Raw genomic sequence first — 22,197 nt, forward strand, 5'->3', positions numbered from 1 at the left:
GAATATAAATATACACACACACACACATATATATATATATATATATATATATATATATATATATATATATATATATATACTGTATATGTATATTTATATATGCGTGTGTGTGGATGTATTTTATTTATTTACTTTTAAGTACTCACTTTGGATTAAGGTAAGGATGCATACTCATATTACATAGTGAAACTTTTTTCTTTGCCAAAAAAATTATGTTGCATGATGGTTCTTCCAGGTTGCGTTCTCACAATTGGTCTAATAAACATTTTAAGACGTAAATTAAACTTCTAGCCGTCTTCAAGGTATTTATATCAGTCTGAACCCTTCACTTCAGTATTACAAAGGACATATTTTACGGTTACACGAACGGCCCTACGTCAGATTGAAAGGATGCTGGTGAGCTTGATGTGGCTCAAGGAGCCGCCTGTACAACGAAACAAAAACCACTGGAACGACAAACCACGAACGAAAAGACCACCTCTGGACTTATTAGAGTATATTGATTCACATGTTGTGCAGGGAAACATCCAAACAAAGTGACAAAATGTTTTGAATTGACGTACAAAAAAGAAATATTAACCATCGAAAAATGTGGATGAATCTTTAATAAATCTCACAAAGGTCACTGTATTTCCTGATCAGATAGTGAATCAAGCTTTCATTTTGTCATTATTCTAGCCTAATGAAAACAGATCAAACGTCACAGGAAAGATAAACTTTCCAAACCATCCGTCAGCTTTGGAGGAAAGTGGTTATACTGAGAAAGTTTGGTATCCAGCTCAGTCTGGGAACCAAAGATTCAAATTGACCAACTCACCAGAAAACAGATAAATCGCCACGCAATCAATATATTGATAAGCTGGATTCCGGCTCTGTTGACCATTTGGCTTCAAACACCATAATATAATGCTTGGATAGAGTTTGATGTTAAAATGGCTTGAAGGACAAAGGTCATCCAAGATACGCACTTGGAGAATCAGGAATCATTTCACTCAAATGCTCAATGTGACTGTTGCTTAATAACAATTCTGAATGTTGTATGAACGTGTTAAATCGTTTGTCATCTAAAGGCGACGTTAAGATATCTTAGTGCAGCTGTGAATTTGAAAAGTTGTCCTAACTGTTTTGGAAAAGTGATTACGCAAGAAGATGTAACTATACACTCCACTAGGGCTGCGAGCAGTCTCATCAGTCCCAAATATGTATTCAGTAGGGTCCTAGTGATGCATGACTAGCGAACGAGTCGTTGGTTGCGAACAAATCTCTGAAATCACTCAGGAGTCTGGAGTCACTTTGGCAACATGTATATGCGAACAAGGTCAGTGCATTTGGCACAGTTGTCATTACGCCAAAATAGATCATTTTGATAGGAGTAAATTATTTTTGCATTTATCTGCCATAACAACATTTTTTAGAGAGAATTTGGCTTCTGGGATTCAGAGTTTGCATTCTCCCACCGAAACCAATGAAAGTGACTCAATAATTCCTGTGAGAATTCCGTTTGCAGCTCAGAGCTGGGCCCACTCTTCTGTCTCGATGACAAGCGAAGAGTCAGAAAAAACTGAATTGGCTCTTTTTTACAGAGTGACCCGCCAGGAACCGAATCTGCAAAGAGAATCGAACCTTTCGTCACGACGGGGCTCGATAGGGGAACTGATCGTTAAGAAGAGTCCAAAATAGCCTCAGAATGGACACATTCAATTTTCGGGACGTGTCATTCATTCGCCTCGCTGAAACCGACAATGTTTGCCGATACACTCCTCTAAACTAATACAAATATGAAGATAAGCAACGGGAAAACACTTAAAACAGAAACACACACACACACACACACACACACACACACACACGCACACACACGCGCACACACACACACACACACGCACACACACTGTACATTCAGCTTGCATGCGTGAACGTCGGCCAGGGTGGAAACTTTTTTTTAGGTTCTTTTAGGACCTGCAGCATCCAGCTCCCTTCATTTCCTTGTGGACGTACTCGTGGAGCTGGAACTTCTCGCTGGGATCCTTCATGGAGCGGTGCTTCAGTTCCCTGAGGAGAAGGAGGTTGAACACTGCAATATAGTGTACACGGTATCCTATAATATGTATCTAGGGTTGAGCGATACATCCATATAATATTGAATATATTATAATATGGTTTTTTGTTATCGCAATATTGCCATTTAGTTAAATGTCGTCTGTAGGCTGCTCTGGAGTAAAGTAGTGCAGTTTTCGTTCTGGCTGTTCCAATCAACACCTCTCCCTGTTGGTCATAATATTCACATGAATGATTTGTTCTTAAATGTTTATTTTGTGTAAATATCTCACGAAAAGCACCATTGGTTTAACCTGAAATACTGTCAAATCATCGATTTGGGGGTATTCCTCGAAACATATCAAAATATTTTATTTCATGAAGTTTAGATATCGATAAATGGTACAGTATATATATATAATATATATTTGTTGTTCTTTTCAGTTTGTTCTTTTTTTTTTTAGGTATTTCTTTTGCATATATTCAATATATTTTGACAGTTATTTTTCAGTATACACCGATCAGCCACAACATTAAAACCACCACTAATAACCACTAATATTGTGTAGCCCCCCCCTTGTGCCGCCAAAACAGCTCTGACCCGTGGAGGCATGGTCTCCGCAAGACCTCTGAAGGTGTCCTGTGGTATCTGGCACCAAGACGTTAGCAGCAGATCCTTTAGGTCCTGGAAGTTGCGAGGTGGGGCCCCCATGGATCGGGCTTGTTGTTCCAGCACATCCCATAGATGCTCCATCGGATCGGATCCTAACCCCAGCCATCCACATGATGTGGAAGAAAAGGTTACCAGGCCACCTTTATTCATTGCTCCATGGTCTAGTTCTGACACTCACGTGTCCATTGTAGGTGCTTTCAGTGGTGGACAGGGGTCAACATGGACACTCCGACCTGTCTGTGGCTACGCAGCCTCAAACGCAGCAAGCTGTGATGCACTGTGTGTTCTGACACCTTTCTATCATAGCAGCATTAACTTCTTCAACAATTTGTGCTACAGCAGCTCTGTGGGATTGGACCGGACGGGCTAGACTTCACTCCCCATGCGTCAATGAGCCTTGGGCGCCCATGACCCTGACCCCAGTCGTCCTTCCTTGGACCACTTTTGGTAGGTACTAACCACTGCAGACCGGGAACACCCCACAAGACCTGTCGTTTTGGAGATGCTCTGACCCAGTCGTCTAGCCATCACAATTTGGCCCTCGTCAAAGTCGCTCAGATCCTTACTCTTGCCGATTCTTCCTGCTTCCAACACGTCAACTTCAAGAACTGACTGTTCACTTGCTGCCTCATACATCCCTCCCCTTGACAGGTGCCATCGGAACGAGAGGAGCAATGTTATTCACGTCACCTGTCAGGGGATTTATTGTTGTGGCTGATCGGTGTGTGTTTGCGTGCGTGCGTGTGTGTGTGTATGTATTTTTATATATATATATATATGTATATATATATAATTTAAAATATTTTCTCCAGCTAGTTGTTCTTTTCAGTATATTGAATATTACACTCACTTGGCCACGGCCGTGAACGCCAGCTCCACGTTCAGACCCGACCTGGCGCTGGTCTCCATGAAGGGAACTCCAAACTCCTGCACAGACAGAGCAATGACAGGTAAGTGTGGAATGACATAACTTTAGATCTTCATTGGGCACACATTTAAAGTAGTTAGGATTCACTAAACCAAATGAAATCGTGTAAAACGAGCCGGTCGTACGGTACAGCCTGTATTTCCCCACTCAGTACGGTTGGGTGGATCTAAGTCAAAGATGATAACTGGTTCTCCAGCCTCTGTTCTGCCAGGGAATGTCTCAACCCACACTTATGGCTAAACTGATGTTGGAGGTTTTGTCATTGCAGGCCTTACACCTAAATAATGGGTTCCCACACTAGGGTCCACAGGCCCCAAGGGTTCCCTGAAGGAATTGCAGGGGATCCGCATTCAAGGAAAGATTTGCCATTTTTCAACACAGGCCTTATTAAAATGTTGGTTCCCATCAGTTATAACTGGTTTTTGGTGAGAAACTTACCACTCTACTAAATGCAGTATCTTATATTGGACATTTAAGTCTTAAAACATATTTTCTATCTCCTTTTCAAAAACAGGAAGCTAACAATATTGCCAGAACATATGTGTTATGCCAAAATAAAATGGTCCCAAACCATGAATTTTGTTAGGTTTTTCACAGGGTTTTATTGGTTCTTTCGCACTTCCGAAAATCAGCTCTTTTGGCTTCATCCAAGTAACTTCAGAGACTAGAAACAGGAGGTGATATATAAATAAAATGTGATATAACAGTTATTTAAAACAGATAGGCCTGCATTGAAGCACAGTGAGAAGCTGCAGCAGAGTGGTACGTTTTCAATCGTAAAAATAGATGAGAAACAATAGAAACAGACAACATTTGAATAACTTTACCGAAGGTTAGCAAACTTAGATGCATGTTCCATCTGGAACTGTGGTGTACACTATTTGTACCGTGCGCCATCCTATAGAAGAAATAGATGACGTAGAAATCGGCTCTCGGCGTTTACACAGAGATGTGGATTCACGGCGGAGCTGAGTTCCACTTTAACTCAGGAAACCTGTCTGTTGAAGAAACGCTCATTATGGACGGTGGAGAAATCCATCTGTTACGCCTGTCGTTTCCCATTCCTATTTAGCTCCAAACGGACCGTTCTCTATCTTTCTCTATCGGGCTTCATAGCTTTTTTTTTGCAGATGGCCCACATTTGTCACAGTGTGCAGAGAAAAGAGAAGCAACAGAACCATAGCGTCAGAGAAAGAACGCGATCCATGCGTTCCGCTCTCGCCTTCCGTAATATCTGTACTCGTTTGCTCTCCTACAAAATGGTTTGTCATCTTGACAAAGCCCTCGGTGACATGTGCCCACAGAGAAGTCATGTGCGTCTTCTGTGGGTCGTGTAAAGTCTAAAGGCTCATAGAGAGACGAGGAATTCCGTTGGAAGCGGTGAAGTGTTGGTGTTTCCACCTTGGCCAGCCTCTCGCCGTCCTCCCTCTTCACCACCCGGTCGTGAGCTGCGTCCGCCTGGCGACAGAGGAAGAACATGTGATGAGTTAGCGTGTATGGACCTCCTCCTCAGGACTTTTTATCTGGTGAGGTCACAGCCTCACCACACACTACTACTGCTGCTGCTGCTACGGTTATTGCTGCTACGACTGCTACTGTTGCTGCTGCTGTTGCTACGACTGCTTCCGCTGCTGCCCCTGTCGCCGCCGATGTTTCCGTTACTACTGCCACTGCCGCCGCCGCCGCTGGCGGCTGTTGCTACTGCTGTTGCTGCTGCTACTGCTTCCACTGCTGCCACTGCCACCACGCTGCGCCCCCGCCAATGTTGCCGCTACTACTGCTGCTACTGCTGCTGCTGCAGCTACTTCTGCTGTTTCTGCTGCTACTACTACTACTACAGCTGCTGCTGTTGCTACTGCTGTTGCTGCTGCTGCTACTGCTGTTGCTTCTGCTGCTACTGCTGTTGCTGCTGCTGCTACTGCTGTTGCTGCTGCTGTTTTTTTTGCTGCTGCTGTTGTTGTTGCTGCTGATGCTGTTGCTGCTGCTGCTACTACTGCTGCTGCGTCGGCTGCTGCTACTGCGGCTGCTGCAACTGATGCTGATATTGCTGCTGCTATTACTGGGGGCTGTAGAAGTGAGAACGATTCTGGAAAAACAACCTGGAAAAAAAATAACCCTGATAAAAGTATACTCTGTTTTGAGCTGACCAGTACATATAATTTGTTTAGATTGAAGATCCTTTTATAATTTTTGCTTTCAGTTAAATTGCAAATTTTCCCCATAATGCCTTGCCTTGTTCCCCAGCAGCATCAACACCACGTCTTGTTGTGCATACTCGTGGATCTCAGTCAGCCATGCCTGGAAAGAGAAAACAAGAGACAGAGAACAACAAGAGATAACGTTAGACCAGAGACCAGCGACAGGAGGAGGAGGTGAAGTTGCCAGATTAGATCGTTGAAACCTGGCAACCCAAAGTTGCACAGTTCAAGGAAAAACATGCCATGAAACGGGTCATTTTAGGGTAATTTCTCTAGAAATAATATTGAATTGAGAGTCAGATTTGTTTATGATTCTCAGCACCCTTATGCATGCATCATTTTCAATGATTGTTTTTGAAACCCAGTCACTCTGAAAACATTGCGTTCAACCGGTTCACCTATCATCATGACGAGTCTACAGACCAACCGTGTTGATCTCACTAACTTACCCACAGGTGATTCAGAACAGTTTTCCAGGGCTCTAAACACACCGCATCTGAGGGAATGATGCCCTCGGATGTGACGAACACACTCCACCCATTTGGGTTGCACGGGCGTTTCCAGAAGCGGGGTAGTGCAGCATATTGAAGCCGCTCTTATCGGACTCCGTATCGGCAGTCGGACATAGTGCAATTTAAAACGGTGCTTGAAGTCACCTGACGGACGCTCCTGAGAGAGGTCTGAATCTTTTCAGGTGGGTTCATGCTGCGTTTTATTGCGAAACAACACATTGATTTAGTCCTTTAGGTTGTATTCAGAAGCAGAAGGAGGCAAGGCTCTTATGGTTTTTCAAAAGCCTCCTCAACTTTTATTTGGGGATCTTTTGGAGCAGAGGAGAGCACAGGATTCAACGTTCTCTTCTGGTCAGTTGTTAATATATATATACAGATGAGGTCAAAAAAATATTTTGAAGTAGGTTTTGTTTTTGCCGCAGTACATCCAAAGTGGAATTTTGGCTACAGTACATTGCCAGTTGGAAGTGACACAACTTCCTGTTTCTAGTCTCATACGTTAATGACTTATGTATTTTATTTTTTTTAACGTGTTTTAAGTATCAGTAATATCAAATTCGATGTTGAACGACTTTTTTCAATTGGCGCAGTACATCCAGTGTGGCTACATTGGCTTCCAGGAGGAAGCGGCACAAACTGGTTTCTAGACTCTTACATTAATGCAGATGTATCCAAAAGAGCTGATTTGAGGAGGTGAAAATTAGTCAATTCATCTCTGAATACATTAATATGATAAAATGCAACATTTACAACCAATTTTTTTCTCATGAAAATATATGAAGACTGTCTGACTACACGGCAAACTTCTCGTTTTTGAGAAGGAGACCTAACGTCTTTTTTTTTCCAAGGCTTAAATGTTTGCCCCATTGAACTGCACTGAAGCGCAGTGAGAAGCTGCAGCAGAGGGGTACGTTTCTGAAAAGCACTTCGAGTTGTGTTCGAGTGACAGCTACATATAGATGATGGGAACCAGCTTGATTGGCAGCTTGATTGTTTCGTGTTGAAATAGTTGTTGTTAATGTGCAATTATCTTTGTGAGGACGTATGTGCACGAAAATAGCCTAATTATCCTGTTTACGGCAGAGCAGAACGGCATACAAACTCAAGACAAAAGCACAAAAAAGACCAAATATGACACCTCCCTCCCTCATTATTCAGTCTTTGTACTCTGTAGCTCTCAGTGTCACACACTGAAAATGTGCAGGTATAATACGGGAGAACAACAACAACCTCTTAAGATAAGAAATAATGGCTCAGAGAAAGAGAGGGAGTAAGGGTCATAGTGTTTGTCTCAGAAAGCAAACCATCCTGAATTGGGAATGTCATTGGGAACTGGAAAACAAAGGAAAAATAACAACCATTTACAGCTTTGTCGATAACAAATGAGACACCGTACGGAGAGAGAGAGAGAGAGAGAGAGAGAGAGAGAGAGAGAGAGAATGCTGGAAGGGAGTGTGGAGGCAGTTGATAGAAGAGGAGGCTCAACAGAAATTTTAATTAACCTTTCCCCCCACAATAACAGGGCTCATGGCTCATTTATGAATAAACACTCTGTGAACAGCCCTACTGCTGCCCATACTACCGCTGAACAGCCCGTAATGACGACCGGAACCCCGCGGACCGCCAACAAATGCTGGGTTTGGGAAACCCTGGCGCATCGGCCGTGGCCACAAATCCGAAACAAAAGCTTCATTTTGACACTATAAAGCCTGTTTTCAATGCCACAATCCATCTGTCAACACTCGTCTCAATGAGTCTGAGCTCTGACCCTGCAGTTCAAATTTGCTCAAGGTCTGAAAAAGTGAAAAAGCTCAGCTGTTTTTGGAGATTTGTCTCTTTACGAGTGACTCAGTCCAAGTGTTTCTTCAACTTTCAGACTTTTTCCATTCGTTTGATGTAACACGAGTCGGTTCAGTGCTGAATTATCAACGGAATCCTCAAAAGGAATCCTTTAATTCTGTCAAAATGATTTATTGAGGAAGAATGCAACGTGTAAATCGGCCCCATTTAAAATGAATTATTCGGAATGCCTTCACCTTTTTTTTTTCTCGCATGAATTGAATCCCCGGTCATTATTTTCTGTTCACGAGTAGAAGATTCACTTGCTCGCGCTCTCTCTCTCGCCCACTCACTGAGCGCGCAGGGCGGCGGAACTTGAGGCCCATGCGTGACGCCGCTCTGGTTCTCTTGTCAGGAGTTGAATCTTCGCGAATGCAGGCAAAACAAAACAAACGAACGAACGGCTTTTTCGGCGGAGTGACTCCCCACTCCGGAGGTCATTCAAACATTCGTTCAATTTTGCTCGCTCCAGACACATCTTTCACGAGTCTTACATCGCATGGTCCGAAGAGCAAAATATGAATCAAAATAAGGTTCTCCTTCTGTTGCTGGGCGGCGCTCGTCCCCGTCCTCCTTCATCCTTTTTGTCCTTTACACGAGCTGGGTGGAATTTTTCCGGGGTTTCTCGAGTGGGCAGGCCCCTTCGTCGATGGGAAGTGGAGCCAAAACACCTTTGGAGTTTTCTTTCCTCATCCCTCCATCCTTGCTCCCCGCTACTCGTTCCTCTTTCGGTCGTCGGCCACCAGCTTCCTTGTTCCCGCCTCCTCAACGCAGACCGGTCACACGGCTCTCAGTGTAAATACCTTGTGATATGGAGACTTCGCGGCATGTGAATGAGCGGATGCCGTTCCTATTTCACAATGAATCTGAATTTTCTCTGCATTCTTTCTTCCTACAGTAGGGGTCTCTGTCAGCCCCCACGTCCAAAATCTGCTATGTACTAGAGGTTGACAGTATTGTCCAGTGCGCTTTAGCATGTGAGTAAAAAGTGTGTCCAGAAAGTCTTTTAGGACGTACAGTATACTCTGACATACTTCATCGTGAAGCCGCCTCCACTTCCTTTCAGCACGTTTAGGGTGGCCACTGTATGGAAACCTTTACTGATGTCTTGACCTCACAGTGCATTGTGGGATACACTTGCCAGCGCAGTGTGCAGTGTTTGCATAACACCATATTTCACAGGATATAGTATGTCGTCATGGTACTTTTCACATACTATTTGAGTAAACTATGTTGACAGGTGTGTAGCCGCGACTTCCAATTAGCATAGACCACACCCTCTTTTCGGCATAATAAGGAAGTTCTTTCTGTGGGTTCAGAGATACAGGAGTGGACAAGACGACTCCTACAGTGCACAGACAGAGTGAACCGTGGCCCCTAAAGGCATGTGGTTATGTTACGAGTCATAAAAAGAAAAGCAACACAGCCAATATATTTTATAGTCGAACATATACGATTACCCTCGTAGTCTCTCACTGTTTGATGATGGATCATTAGGTTCTCAGTGTAGCCCTCCGGTGCCAAAGACCATCCCATTAGAGCGGCAGGGTCCAGATAGTCTCAGCAGCAGCATCCATGACCACGGATGGATAATGGATCATCTTTTATTCAGCACTAATTCCTGGATCTCCAGCCAAATATGCAGAGCCCGAGCGGTGTCAAGGTGACAGGGCAAGTCATGCGTTTGTTTTTGCTCTTTGAGGCGGAAAAAAAACCCAAAAGAAACATATCAATTTTTTTTGTTTTTCATCAAAGCCCCCTTTGATATTTTTTGTTCTAAATATGGTGCAGGTACTGTCTTTTAGCTGGTAAACAACAGCAGTGGCAGATTCTCTGATATCTTAAAGTTGAACCGCCAATCAAAACCAATAGAATAAAAAGCAGTTTGTTTGTTTCCAAATATATGATGAACAAAGGGGGGGGGGGAAGCTCTAAAAAAATGCAAATGGGAAATATAGTGACGATAAAAAGGAGATGCTGTTATGAACGGGTTGCAGAGTGTATCTGTATGTGTGTGTGTGAGATCATGAAGACAGAAGTAGGAAATGAGAAAGAGAGAGAGAGAGAGAGAGAGAGAGAGAGAATAAATAGACAAGGGTAGCTAAATAACAAAATATATCGCTATATATAACTGTTTTTAAGTTAATGTTACTCAGCAGCCTTAATCTTGTCATTTTATTTATTTTTTTTATTTAGCTTGTGTGGCAGATCTAAAAGTGTAAAAAGTCAGGTTGCAGGCTCGACTATGGAGGAAAAATGAAAGGGGATGAGAATAGCAGGGGAAGGAGGAAAGAAAGCGAAAAGACAGAGGATACGACAAACAGAGAACGAGAGTGAAGGAGCCGCAGAAAGATAAAACTGCCAGAGGAGACAGATTTAGAACAAAGGAGGTCCGTTGGAAAGCAGGAAGTGCAGGGAGGGGAACGCAGGAGGAGAGGCGAGGGACCGCTGTCGTCTAACCCGGTGTCACGCATTCTGGTGCGCGTAGTCACGAAAACGAATCTATCGAATCGTGTCCCAGAGCACGATTTTCCGACTTTTTTTCGTGCTACACAAAACCCATTATTTTGAATGAGGACATCTCCTTGACTTGGGGGTGGGGACAAAACAAATGATTATACAAATTGCGTAATATTTACACAATTGTTTATAAACATTTGAAACCCTAACGTTAACCCTAATAATAATAATAACCTTAATCGTAGAAACTTCAAAAACTACAATTCCACGCCATTTTGTTATGCCTCTTGATGCAATTGCAATAGATTCATTTTCATGACTTTGAGCACCAGAAAGCATCGGGGTTGAGTTGCGTCGGTATTTAAGGCACTATTATCCTCTGGTATTTTACTTTACCCTGATGTTCAGAGTGCACAGGGCCTGTATTCTACAACTTAATACTTTGGATATAAGAATCACCATGTCCACAGTGACTGTGCAAAAAACATTTGGGCCATTGTACTTAATATCACAAATGTATATACATTTCTTATTTATTCACTTTTCTACTTTTGTCATGTCATTTATACAGAGCTTACATTTTAAATATATATATTTTTTATTGGTAATTAGTAGATTTATTAGCCTATAATACTGGCAATTATTTATTGTATATTTTAGGTTTATTTTTATTTTTATTTTTTGTTTTTAAATGTTTAGGTTTATTGAATATTGCCAAATTTGTTTCAATCTATCTGATGTATTAATAATAATTGTTTTCAAGGGCAACAACTTCTCTGCCTGGTTTCACCTCCTTTCTATCACTCCACCTACATGCTAATGCTAACACTAGCTAGTGGCCGCATCTTATGAAGCTCCACAGAAACTACAATGGCAGACTTGAAGACATGAATGCGGGTACCATATTTCCTCAAATATAAACCACCAGTCAAATAAAAATGGGGCCTCTAATAAATGCCAGGGATGTGGTCTACACAAACAAATAAAAGCCTGCCTCAAATACAGACCGAGGGAAAAACTGATCGGAGCTGTGGCGCTGTTCCGGTGTGGAGCTCCGCTCCCAAATAAAGCAGATAAAACAGTGTGTTTTTATTCCAGATGTATTTTATTAACTCCATTTCCTACTGCTGCGTAGCAGATCGCTTCTTCTTCTCGCTACTAGCTCTCTCTAATTTCACCATACATGTGTTTGCATGGCATGGCACCCAGACGGAAGTTTGATTTGAAATTCATACCAAAATATGATCAAATATACCTATTAAACAGAGGGAAATAGGCATAAAAGCCTGCCTCCTAATATAAGGCTGCTTCCAATAAAAGCCTGGTACCCTCTGCAGTGGAGGTAAATAAAGACCCTGGTAACTATTTGAGGAAATACGGTATGTCCAATTTCACATTAATAACAGTAAATGGGGTCGTCATAAGTAGGGCAAAGCTTTTGCTTGTCGGCTGACACGTTATTGTTGTGAAAAGGGGGAGGAGAGGGTTAGAAATGTGTCTCTCAGAGTGACAGACGTTGTGTCTCCTCTAGGAATCCTCAACATATTCAGCACCACTTCCCCTCTGTCGCCTGGCTGTCGGAGGGGATTTGCTTTGGGTGACAGAAAGGTTTGTGCCAACCTTGATCAGAGGGTTACGCCGACAGAGAGAGCGCGGAGACGTCTGCTCCTAGGAAAGGGGCAGGAATCCTGATTAGCCCCCCACAAAATGGAACGAGCCTTCTGAGCAAAATGGAAGCGGCAGGGATATACTCGCTGATCTGTGAGGCACACACGCTGGCAGAGCGACGCTGGAAACATATTTAGAAGCCGATGCGTCAATTATAAATAAGCTTTTTCCAAAACTAAAAGGATGAGAAACCGAGACAAAAGTGGGAGAATTAGAAGTGTCTATTATTTCATCAATGGATACGTATATGTGTCTGGAGAAATGTATGGATGAGAGAACTGTCTTGAAACCTTTGAAACATTTGAAAACTTCAAAGCAAGAGAAAACAAACCAATGCCTTTGCACTTTTCCTCTATGTTCTCTGTAGGTCTCTGGTCCCATTAAAGGAAAATGAAACTAAACGCAACATTTGTAACCTAGACCTTATTTTTGGATCATCGGGAGTCAAACCGAGTCACTGGCAGATACCTTGGCAGACATCTTAAAAGCACTGTGACGGACCAAGTGGTGTGGTTAAGCCGTGGCTACAGATGGCAGCATGGCTCCCTTTCCCGTGGCCACCCAACTGCCTCGAGTGGGCCAAATCAGCACTCGTGCGACGTTGAGTGGTCCAACTCAGGGCAGGGAGCTTTCTTAACGTTTGTCTGTCTTGCAGAGGGGATTGGCATAGAGGGCTCGAGAGCCGACCAGGAGACAGATCGGAATGCCATTCCTCCTGCGCCCAAACTCTTTATTCTTTATTATTTATACTTATACTTTTTAAGCCTTTCTTTTCAACTTTATAATAACAAACTCTTGCCATGTTGGCAGACCACCACCAGAACCCTTACCTCTGGGTAGAGACTCCCACCCGAACAGGGACTTGGGAGGGGCGGGGCCGAGTAAAAGGCGCCTCGGAGCCGATCAGCTGGCTGTGGAAGTGCCTTGCGGACCTAGAGGAGGAGCAGGACTTCCTCCACTGTCAGCTGGAGCACATCCTCACCAGTGTGAGCTCCCGGGATCAAGTCACAACCCGCCGCTGGCCCACTGTCGCCAACCAGGAGCCGGCCAGAGGACCAGACCCGTGCCCCTGCTGCAGGAAATCATGGAGCAGAGGTCCAGGCAGGGGTGCGGGCACCGTGGGTGGCCCAGCCACAACCCCCAGGACTACCACCGGATGGAACTTGGCCACATGGTCCGGGTTGCAGGCCCGTCCGACCCCTCCCCCAGTTGGGAAGGGGCCTACCAAGTACCGGTAAGGCTACAAGGGGGTAGACATCATGCTTTGCTAGACTCGGGCTGTTCACAGCAATGCATAAAACATGACAGCTGATAATGGCCCGCCTCTATTGGCCGGGCACGGGCAATGGGCGGACGTGGCCGCACTTCAGTGTCGCTTCTCTGATGTTTTCTCCTCCCTGCCAGGCCTCACGTCCATCATACACCACCATGTGGAGACAGCCGTGTCGCCTGCCTGAACATAAATGCAAGATCATGCAGGTGGAATTCAAGGCCATACTGGACTTGGGCGTGATAGAGAATTCCACGAGTGACTGGTCTAGTCCCATCGTGCTGGTGGGTAAGCCTGATGGGTTGGTCCAGTTCTGCGTGGACTACCAAAGGGTGAACACAGTGTCAAAGTTCAACACCTACCCGATGCCCCATGTAGATGAACTTCTGGACCTGTTAGGTACGTCTAATTTTTTCACGACACTGGATTTAACCAAGGGCTACTGGCAGATTCTCTCAGGATCGTCTCAGGAGTCCAAGGAAAAATATGCATTCTCTACTCCGTTCAAGTTGTATCACTTTCCCACACTTCTGTTCGGGTTGCTCAGTGCCCCAGCCACCTTTCGGAGACTCATGGTCAGCTTTCACTCATGGTCAACTTTCACTCATGGTCAGGGTTGGCTGTTGGCCGAACAGCTCCCCGGCCTAAATCGGGCGGTGGGGGTATGTGGCGGACCAAGGGGCGTGGTCAAGCCGCAGCTGCAGACGGCAGCATGGCTCCTTTCCCGCGACCGCCCAGCTGCATCGAATCGGCCAAATCAGCGCCTAAGCGGTGCTGATTGGACCAATTCGGGGCAGGGAGCTTCTGTAATGTTTGTCTGTTTTGCAGAGGGGATCAGGTACAGGGCTCGAGAGCCGAACAGGAGACAGATCGGAATGCTATTCCTCTTTCTGTTCCACTTTATAATAAAAAACTCTCACCATGTTGTCAAACCACCACCAGAAAGACTCCCTCCCTAAAACCCTACCTGTGGGCAGAGACTCCCACAGGCGCTCTTTAAGATCAAGGACAACTGACGATTGGTGTTGGTTTAAAATTGTCCAATCAAGTCGTTGAAGGACCAATCGACCATAATTTGTTTAGTTACAGAATTCTTACAGTAACCTACCACAAACTGTAAGTAAACTACACACATATAAATCACTGAAATGTGCTGACCATATCATATCATCCAAGTCATATCATCTTCATGCCATGTAAAAAGGTGAGACCAGATCAGATGATATATTTCTGAATTCACTCAACTTCACATTCCATGTTGCAGAGGTCCAGACTCGTAACCACCAAGGAGGCAAGAGGAATTATCGCTTAATGTATAATTAATATACTATATCATGAGGCTGAAAGACAAGCACAGTGAACCTTTGCAGCTCTGTGTTGATATGAGGTTGTCTTTGATCGTCGCGTTTTAAATTAACTTTATGCTGATATCTGGAGCCTTAAATAAGATAGTACTACTGTGTGTGTGTGTATATATATATATATATATATATATATATATATATATATATATATACACGAGTATGTGAACTCTTCACAAGGACAAATATGACAGGGAATTGTGATATCAGTGGTTGATCATCCTATTATTAAACTTCTAGTATTTGTGAGTAGGTACTATATAATTGGATTTTGTTCCTTTTCCACATTTTTATTTTCCATTTGTAAGTCAAAAGTAGAGGCATGTGATAAAAAGCCTGAATAATGACGAGAAACAGAAAATACGTCTGTTTATTCCAGCAGCATAGATAAAACCCTCCAGAAAGACAGCAAGTTGAGAGGAAGTGTGAGTGTGTGAGTTTGTGAATCTATCTATATTCCACCTTTTTCACCTTTTTTTTTCCATATTAAGTTAAACATTCCACCCAAGAGGATATAATTGGATTCGGCTTTCAATTGATTCTTTTTCAATTGAGACGAGGAGCAATAAGGAAGCAGCGAGAGAGGCGGCCAAAATTCGAAGCAGCATACGGATGTTTTGAACCAGGATAGTGGTGGCTGGCGAGAAAATTGCACGTAACCTATGAAACAATGTGAGACAATTTGTCATCTGGTGCAATGCTGCCAAAATACAGATCTAGAGCCTATAGATCTCATAGTGTTAGTTTAGACTGTGGCCTGAGTCCATGAGGAGAAAATGAAATAGTCACATAAAAACAAAGCAACCTATCTGATGAAACATGTGTTGTACAAGCAATGTAGCATTGTGTGGTTCTGAGAGGTCTCACACAGGGGATATTTAAATGACATTGTACTATAAAAAGGCACTTTGAAGAAGCTCTTCTCGTCGAACACATTCTGTTTATGCATAGAAATTCTATTCTTGGCTGCAAAATGTATTCCGCCCCAAAACTGTTGGTATACCAGAACATGTCCCTGGGGCACTCCAGAGAATTGTTTTTTAGGATCATCATTTAAACTAATTTGAAGCCTACCGTCTTGGTCTTTTCTTCTGAGGTAGTTCTGACATGGCCTGGAGGTATTTTTTTGGTCATTGTTTTGCTGTAGGATGAACCCCTGACCAACTAGGTGTAGACCAGAGGGCATTGCATGGTGCTGCAAAAGTGCTGTGGTAGCTCTTTTGCAAAATTAGCCGTAGACCAGCACTCTTCTCCTCCGTGTTTGACAGTTGGTGACACACACTAAGGAACCTTCCTTTCGCCTACTTGACACTTGCTTAAGACATTTTTGATCACTTTTTCTTATTTTGCCATCTTAGCAATGCCTTTTATACTGCCACTCGACCTGCAGCTCCAAGTCTTCTCTTCACAGTAGAAACTGAGACTTGGACCGGTGTTAAGCCATGCTTGGAGCTGTTGTACTGTGAGCCACCGATCATGCAAGCTGTTGAATCTCAGAAACTTGTCTTCTGATTCTGTTGCTTTGGGTCTGCCGGACCACTTCCTGTCAGAGCTTCCTCCAATTTCCAAGTGCCTTTTCATTTTCTCTAAAGGAAAGACCTACACTTTTAAGGGTTATAATGGTCTGTCTGCCTTCCTTTGTTAATGGCCTTTTTCTCACTGTTATGATAGTGATGATACTACTTCCTGTCCAAATAAATATTCAGAGGGTGTGATTATAGAGTCTGTTCAAACACTGCTTTTATACACACAGAGGGTTTGTAAGTGATCAACAAAAGTTGGGACACCTGTAGGAATTGTTTGCATCAATTTTCAAGGCTTCTTTTACTTCCATCGCTGCTGAACAGCTGTAAGTTGTTAACCCATTACTTGTTCCCTGAAAAAGGCCTTTTTTAGAATTCTGAAATTTACATTATTTTTCAGTTTTGGTAACTTCACCTTTTTTTTTTTTTTAACCTCTGGAAGTTTACCGTTTACCTTTGTACCACCTCAGGTTATTCACTGGACTTGAACTGCTTCAATTAAAAAAAAAGGAAAAATGGGGGTGTTCTAAAACTTTTGACCAGCTGTGTATACAGTATTAGATTTGGAATGGTGCATTCATCTCATTGAGACTTCCATTGTAGTTTTTAAATAGTGTCACAAGATGATGCCACTAGCTAGTGTTAGCATTAGCATGTAGCCAGCATGATGTGGGAGATTTGAATCCAGGCGGAGAAACGGTTGTCTATGCCAATGGTCATTATTAACAGATCAGTGGCCATTATTCAGAAATAACTGACTGCCGATTGCTGCTATAAACCAATCAGAATTAAGTATTCCACAGGGCTGTGTAATAAATCCATATATATCCATACTGGATTGAAGATATGGATTGAAGTTTACTGGTACCCATCTTCAAGAATAAGGGAGACGTACAGAGCTGTAGTAACTACAGGGGAATAAAGTTGATCAGCCACAGCATGAAGCTATGGGAAAGGGTAGTGGACGCTAGGTTAAGAGGAGAGGTGGGGATCAGCGATCAGCAGTATGGTTTTATGCCAGGAAAGAGTTCTACAGATGCAATGTTTGCTTTAAAAATGCTGGTGTAAAAGTACAGATAAGGCCTGAGGGAGTTGCACTGCATCTTTGTGGAATTAGAGAAAGCATATGATAGGGTACCGAGAGAGGAAGTGTGGTATTGCATGAGGAAGTCGGGGGTGGCAGGGAAGTACGTAAGAGTGGTACAGGATATGTATGAGGGCAGTCAGACAGTAGTAAGGTGTGCAGCAGGTGGAGGAGCTGGGATTGCATCAAGGATCAGCTGTGAGCCCTTTCTTGGTTCCAATAATGATGGACAGGTTAACAGATGAAATCAGGCAGGAGCATCCATGGACTATGATGTTCACAGATGACATTGTAATCTGTAGCCAGAGTAGGGAGCAGGTTGAGGAGAGCCTGGAGAAGTAGAGGCATGCATTAGAAAGAAGATAGATAGAAAGAAGAAGTATATTTCTTCAACCTATTCCATTTTATTTCAATTTATTTTTTATTGTATTTTATTCTATATATTTTTTATCTTATTCTATAAGTATTCCACTTACTGTATTACGTTTTAGGAGTCAGTTAGTCGGTCTATTAGAAAGGAATTTTCTACTTTTTATTTTATTTTATTTTTGTACTTTTTCCTAGGACTTATTGTGTGCTATCACCGGTTGCATTACAACCATATATGCAGTGAAATGTAATGCGTTGCATTACATTTCACTGCATATATGTATGGAAGTATGTATATGTATGTGACAAATAAAAATCTTGAATCTTGAATCTTGAATCTTGAAGAGGAATGAAAGTCAGCAGGAGTAAGACAGAATACATGTTCCTGAATGGGAGGGAAGGTGGCGGAAAGCGGAGAATGCAAGGAGTGGAGGTGGAGAAGGCAGATGAGTTCAAGTACTTGGGGTCGACCATCCAAAGCAGCAGAGAGTGCGGGAGAGAGGTGAAGAAGAGAGTACAGGCAGGGTGGAGTGGGTGGAGAAGAGTGTCCGGAGTGATCTGTGACAGAAGGGTTCCAGCAAGAGAGAAGGGGAAGGTCTACAGGACGGTAGTGAGAACAGCTATGTTGTACTGTTTAGAGGCTGTGGCACTGACAAAAAGGCAGGAGGCTGAACTGGAGGTGGCAGAGTTGAGGATGTTGAGATTTTCATTGGGAGTGACAAGGATGGACAGGATGAAGAATGAGTACATTAGAGGGACAGCTCAGGTTGGACAGTTTAGTGGAAAAGTGAGAGGCGAGATTGAGATGGTTTGGACACGTGTGTAGGAGAGATGAGAGTTACATTGGGGGAAGGATGCTGAGGATGGAGCTGCCAGGCAAGAGGAAAAGAGGAAGGCCAAAGAGAAGGTTTATGGATGTGGTGAGTGAGGGAGGACATGGTGGTTGGTGTAAGGGAGGAAGATGCGCAGAAGGGAAGGTATTGGAGGCAGATGATCACCTGTGGCGACCACTAACGGGAGCAGCCCAAAGTAGAAGAAGATTGAAGATATTTTCTTTCATATAATCAAAGAACTGTCTTAAAAATCACACTATATGTGTGCGAGTGTGTGAACTTGTATGTGTGAAAATAATATAAGAACATTGAGCTGGAGGGAAGGGAATCAATTTTCTTTCCGACACTTTGCCTAAGCTCAGCAAATCTCCACATCGACTATGAGGTAGAGCCGAAGATGATCAAACAGCGGAGGTGACGCCATAGATTTTGGCACCACAGTTCCAATCGCAGTTTAAATTGATCAAGTATTGGTGATGTGTCAATTCTACGGAACGATCCTTTGAAATGCTTTCCCGAAAGCAACATTTTGTAGGCGCTAAACACCCGTACTGATAAATGAACTGTGATTTAACTGACATTTAGCCAACAACAAAACTTTCTGAAAATGGAAGGCGGCCGTTCCAGTCGAAGCTCGAGGAAGAGGAATGAATGAAATGAAAGAAGTGATAAGGTATTTATTCTATAGCTCTTTGCTTTTGATTGTGCAAACGCCCACAAAATGCCACAGTGCCTTTGTAGATGTGGTGGGTGGGAGCTCTCTCCAGCCAGGGACACGGTTTAACAACGCCACGCTGCTAGCTCCTCTGATCCTCTGCTCAGTTCACTCTCCACAGACAGGACAAATCACATCTCATCCTCAGCGAACAGGGTCTTAATTCAATTTAAATTCATAGATACAAAACACAGCAAAGGTCTAGGGAAGCTTTGTCATTTGGATGAATGCACATAGACCGCTTTAATTTATTGTTAATTTTAATTGTGTCATTTTTCAGGTTTATTTTTCAATTTTCCTGACATATTTTTATAGTTTCTATCTATCTATCTATCTATCTATCTATCTATCTATCTATCTATCTATCTATCTATCTATCTATCTATCTATCTATCTATCTATCTATCTATCTATCTATCTATCTATCTATCTATCTATCTATTCATCTATCTATCTATCTATCAAGACTGTTAATGGTGTACATTAAGGGTTAATTCTTATCAAGTTGCTGTTGCACAAACTTTACAAACATTTTCACTCAACCCTAATTTGGATTTAAATGAGGATCGCAATGTTTTCTATTTTATTATGTTACTGTATTATTATTGCCCATTTTTTGTTATTATTATTATTATTATTATTATTATTATTATTATTATTGCCCTATTTCACTGAAAAATTATCATATCTATATACAGTATATTGTGTCGATCTAAATAATGAAGCACTTTGATTTAAAAAGCCTTTTCCACCTCCACCTTCCCCCAAAAGACCTGGAATAATTCTAATGTTTTATGAAAGTTTAGAGCCTGCAAACCACCAAGCACACATTCCAGTGAAGGCACCGATGCGACGGTGGTGACTCAGCAAACGAAGCGCTGGGCGTCAGGTCCGGCTCCCTGATCGTTTTAAGGATCGTCTTTCCCCAGCGCCACTTAGAGGGAAAACAATAACCCACAGTGGAGGGGAGCGGGGAACAGAATAGATGGCTCCTCACATTTGTTCTTCAGAGGGACATCCATCTCAATCAGCCTTCCTTAACAGGAGGCCCAGGGGCTGGAGCTTTCGACTGGAAGTGGAGGTGGAGGTGGAGTCATGGAGAGTCCAGAGTGAAGCGGAGGAAGAGGAAGAGGAAGAGAAGGTGGGCGCAAAGGAAGCACTGTGCAACCAGACATCCCTCCTGGTCCCAAAGTTATCTTCTGTTTCTACCTCTACAGCCATACCTCATGCCGTTCCTCTTTACCCAAATAGATGCGCAATGTCTTTGCCCTTTGAAGTAACTGCCGATGACGGGGCCTTAATCAGTCCCTCCAGATTATATTTGTGATTATTGCCACCAAACATGATTGATTCTGTGGCAATTCTTTTTTAATTGCAAGTTTTCTAGGTTTTTTTGCCTTAAAATTGCCGGAATTTGCAAATGGTGCCAAAAAAAAAAAGATCACTCTCTATCTGATTATAGGGTATGCCTTCTGTATATCACAGAAAAAAATGGAAATTGTTCAGTTCTTTTAATCTTATAAACATAATTATATCAAACATATTAAACACAGGCTAAAAATTATAAAAATATTTAAAAAAAAGACCAGCGTAAAGATTAAGAAGTCTGTTTATTTTGCCGCTTAATGTGGAAAAGTCCCATTTAATGCCGAAAAGTCATTGCAATTTTCCAAAATGCAAGCTCTCAAAAATATTGCAGAGATTGGTTGAATTTGCATTAATAATTGACATCACAAAATTTAAAGCTGGTCAGAAACAAATTTTTAAAACTTTCTGAAGGCCTTCGGTCGAGCTAGTTGATAATGACCAGTTACTACTGAGAGGAATGCGACCAGTGCCATGGTATCCTACCGTCTGTCTGATAGGGACGCACTGCAGGGTGGATATTATTGAAAGAGCCAGATCTTTCAGAGAAGCTCCCATTTCCTGGTCACCGTGGTAACCGCTAACCATCTATTTGGCTCGTCACAGAAGTCAAAGCATGTTTTTCATTCATTAAAGAGGACATGAAGCGACAGGGTGAATACTGATCTTATTAGAATGTCACAGTCTGACGCTCCTATTTGTGATTCGGCATTGAAAGCATAGTTACCTTGGATCAATCGGAATGCTTATGCTTCAAAAAAAAACCAACGAAGAACAATGTTGCCATTTTTTTCCAGCCCAGGTCTCTAAAAATGTTGTTTCCCATCATTTATAACTGTTCCTTGCACAATTGAGAAACTTACCACTCTGCTGCATGTTCTCACTGTGCTAAGTAACATCTCCGTTTGGAAAACAAAACATTGAAACAGAAACTCCAGTTTGTGCTGAGAACAGTTCTAAAGCCAACATTTTCATATGGTCAGGTTGAAAAATGGCGTAGTTATCCTTTAAAGCGATGTTTTGGCTTTGTCTCTTTGCTGGCAACTGTAATGCTTGAGTAATTTCTTTCTGGGCTTTTAATTTTCTCTGCCCTCCTACCCATTGCAATTACTGTCATCACCTTCTCTTCCCTGACTCTGAATAATTCTGTTTTTCCACCTCTCTTTTTTTCAGGGTTTCAGGTTTCACACCATGTTACGTCTAAAAGAGAAGGCTCATTCATATTGAATTCAGGTATATTTGTTTTTTGTGTTGAGTGCAGGCCTGACGTGTTTCTTTCTGATTTACCTCTGATTAATTTTTGTTATTTTCAAAGGTCTTCAAAGGTCTAATTTACATCTTATTATTGCAGGCTATTTTCAT

General features: G+C 42.6%; 1 protein-coding gene across 1 annotated transcript in view; it reads right to left on the minus strand.

Annotated features, from left to right (window-relative positions):
* Positions 1-1,952: 1,952 nt before the first annotated feature.
* Positions 1,953-22,197, minus strand: part of rab26 (RAB26, member RAS oncogene family) — a gene marked incomplete at its 3' end in the record, with an annotated part of 44,529 nt that continues 24,284 nt past the window's right edge. Inside the window, exons 5-8 of the mRNA XM_080009078.1 lie at positions 5,871-5,936; positions 5,040-5,096; positions 3,561-3,637; positions 1,953-2,052 (exon numbers count right to left, since the gene is read on the minus strand). Coding sequence (XP_079865204.1) covers positions 1,953-2,052; positions 3,561-3,637; positions 5,040-5,096; positions 5,871-5,936 — 300 coding nt within the window. The remainder of the gene's footprint in view (positions 2,053-3,560; positions 3,638-5,039; positions 5,097-5,870; positions 5,937-22,197) is intronic.

Source organism: Zeus faber (assembly GCF_960531495.2).
Source record: "Zeus faber genome assembly, chromosome: 11".
Classification (NCBI taxonomy): Eukaryota; Metazoa; Chordata; class Actinopteri; order Zeiformes; family Zeidae; genus Zeus; species Zeus faber.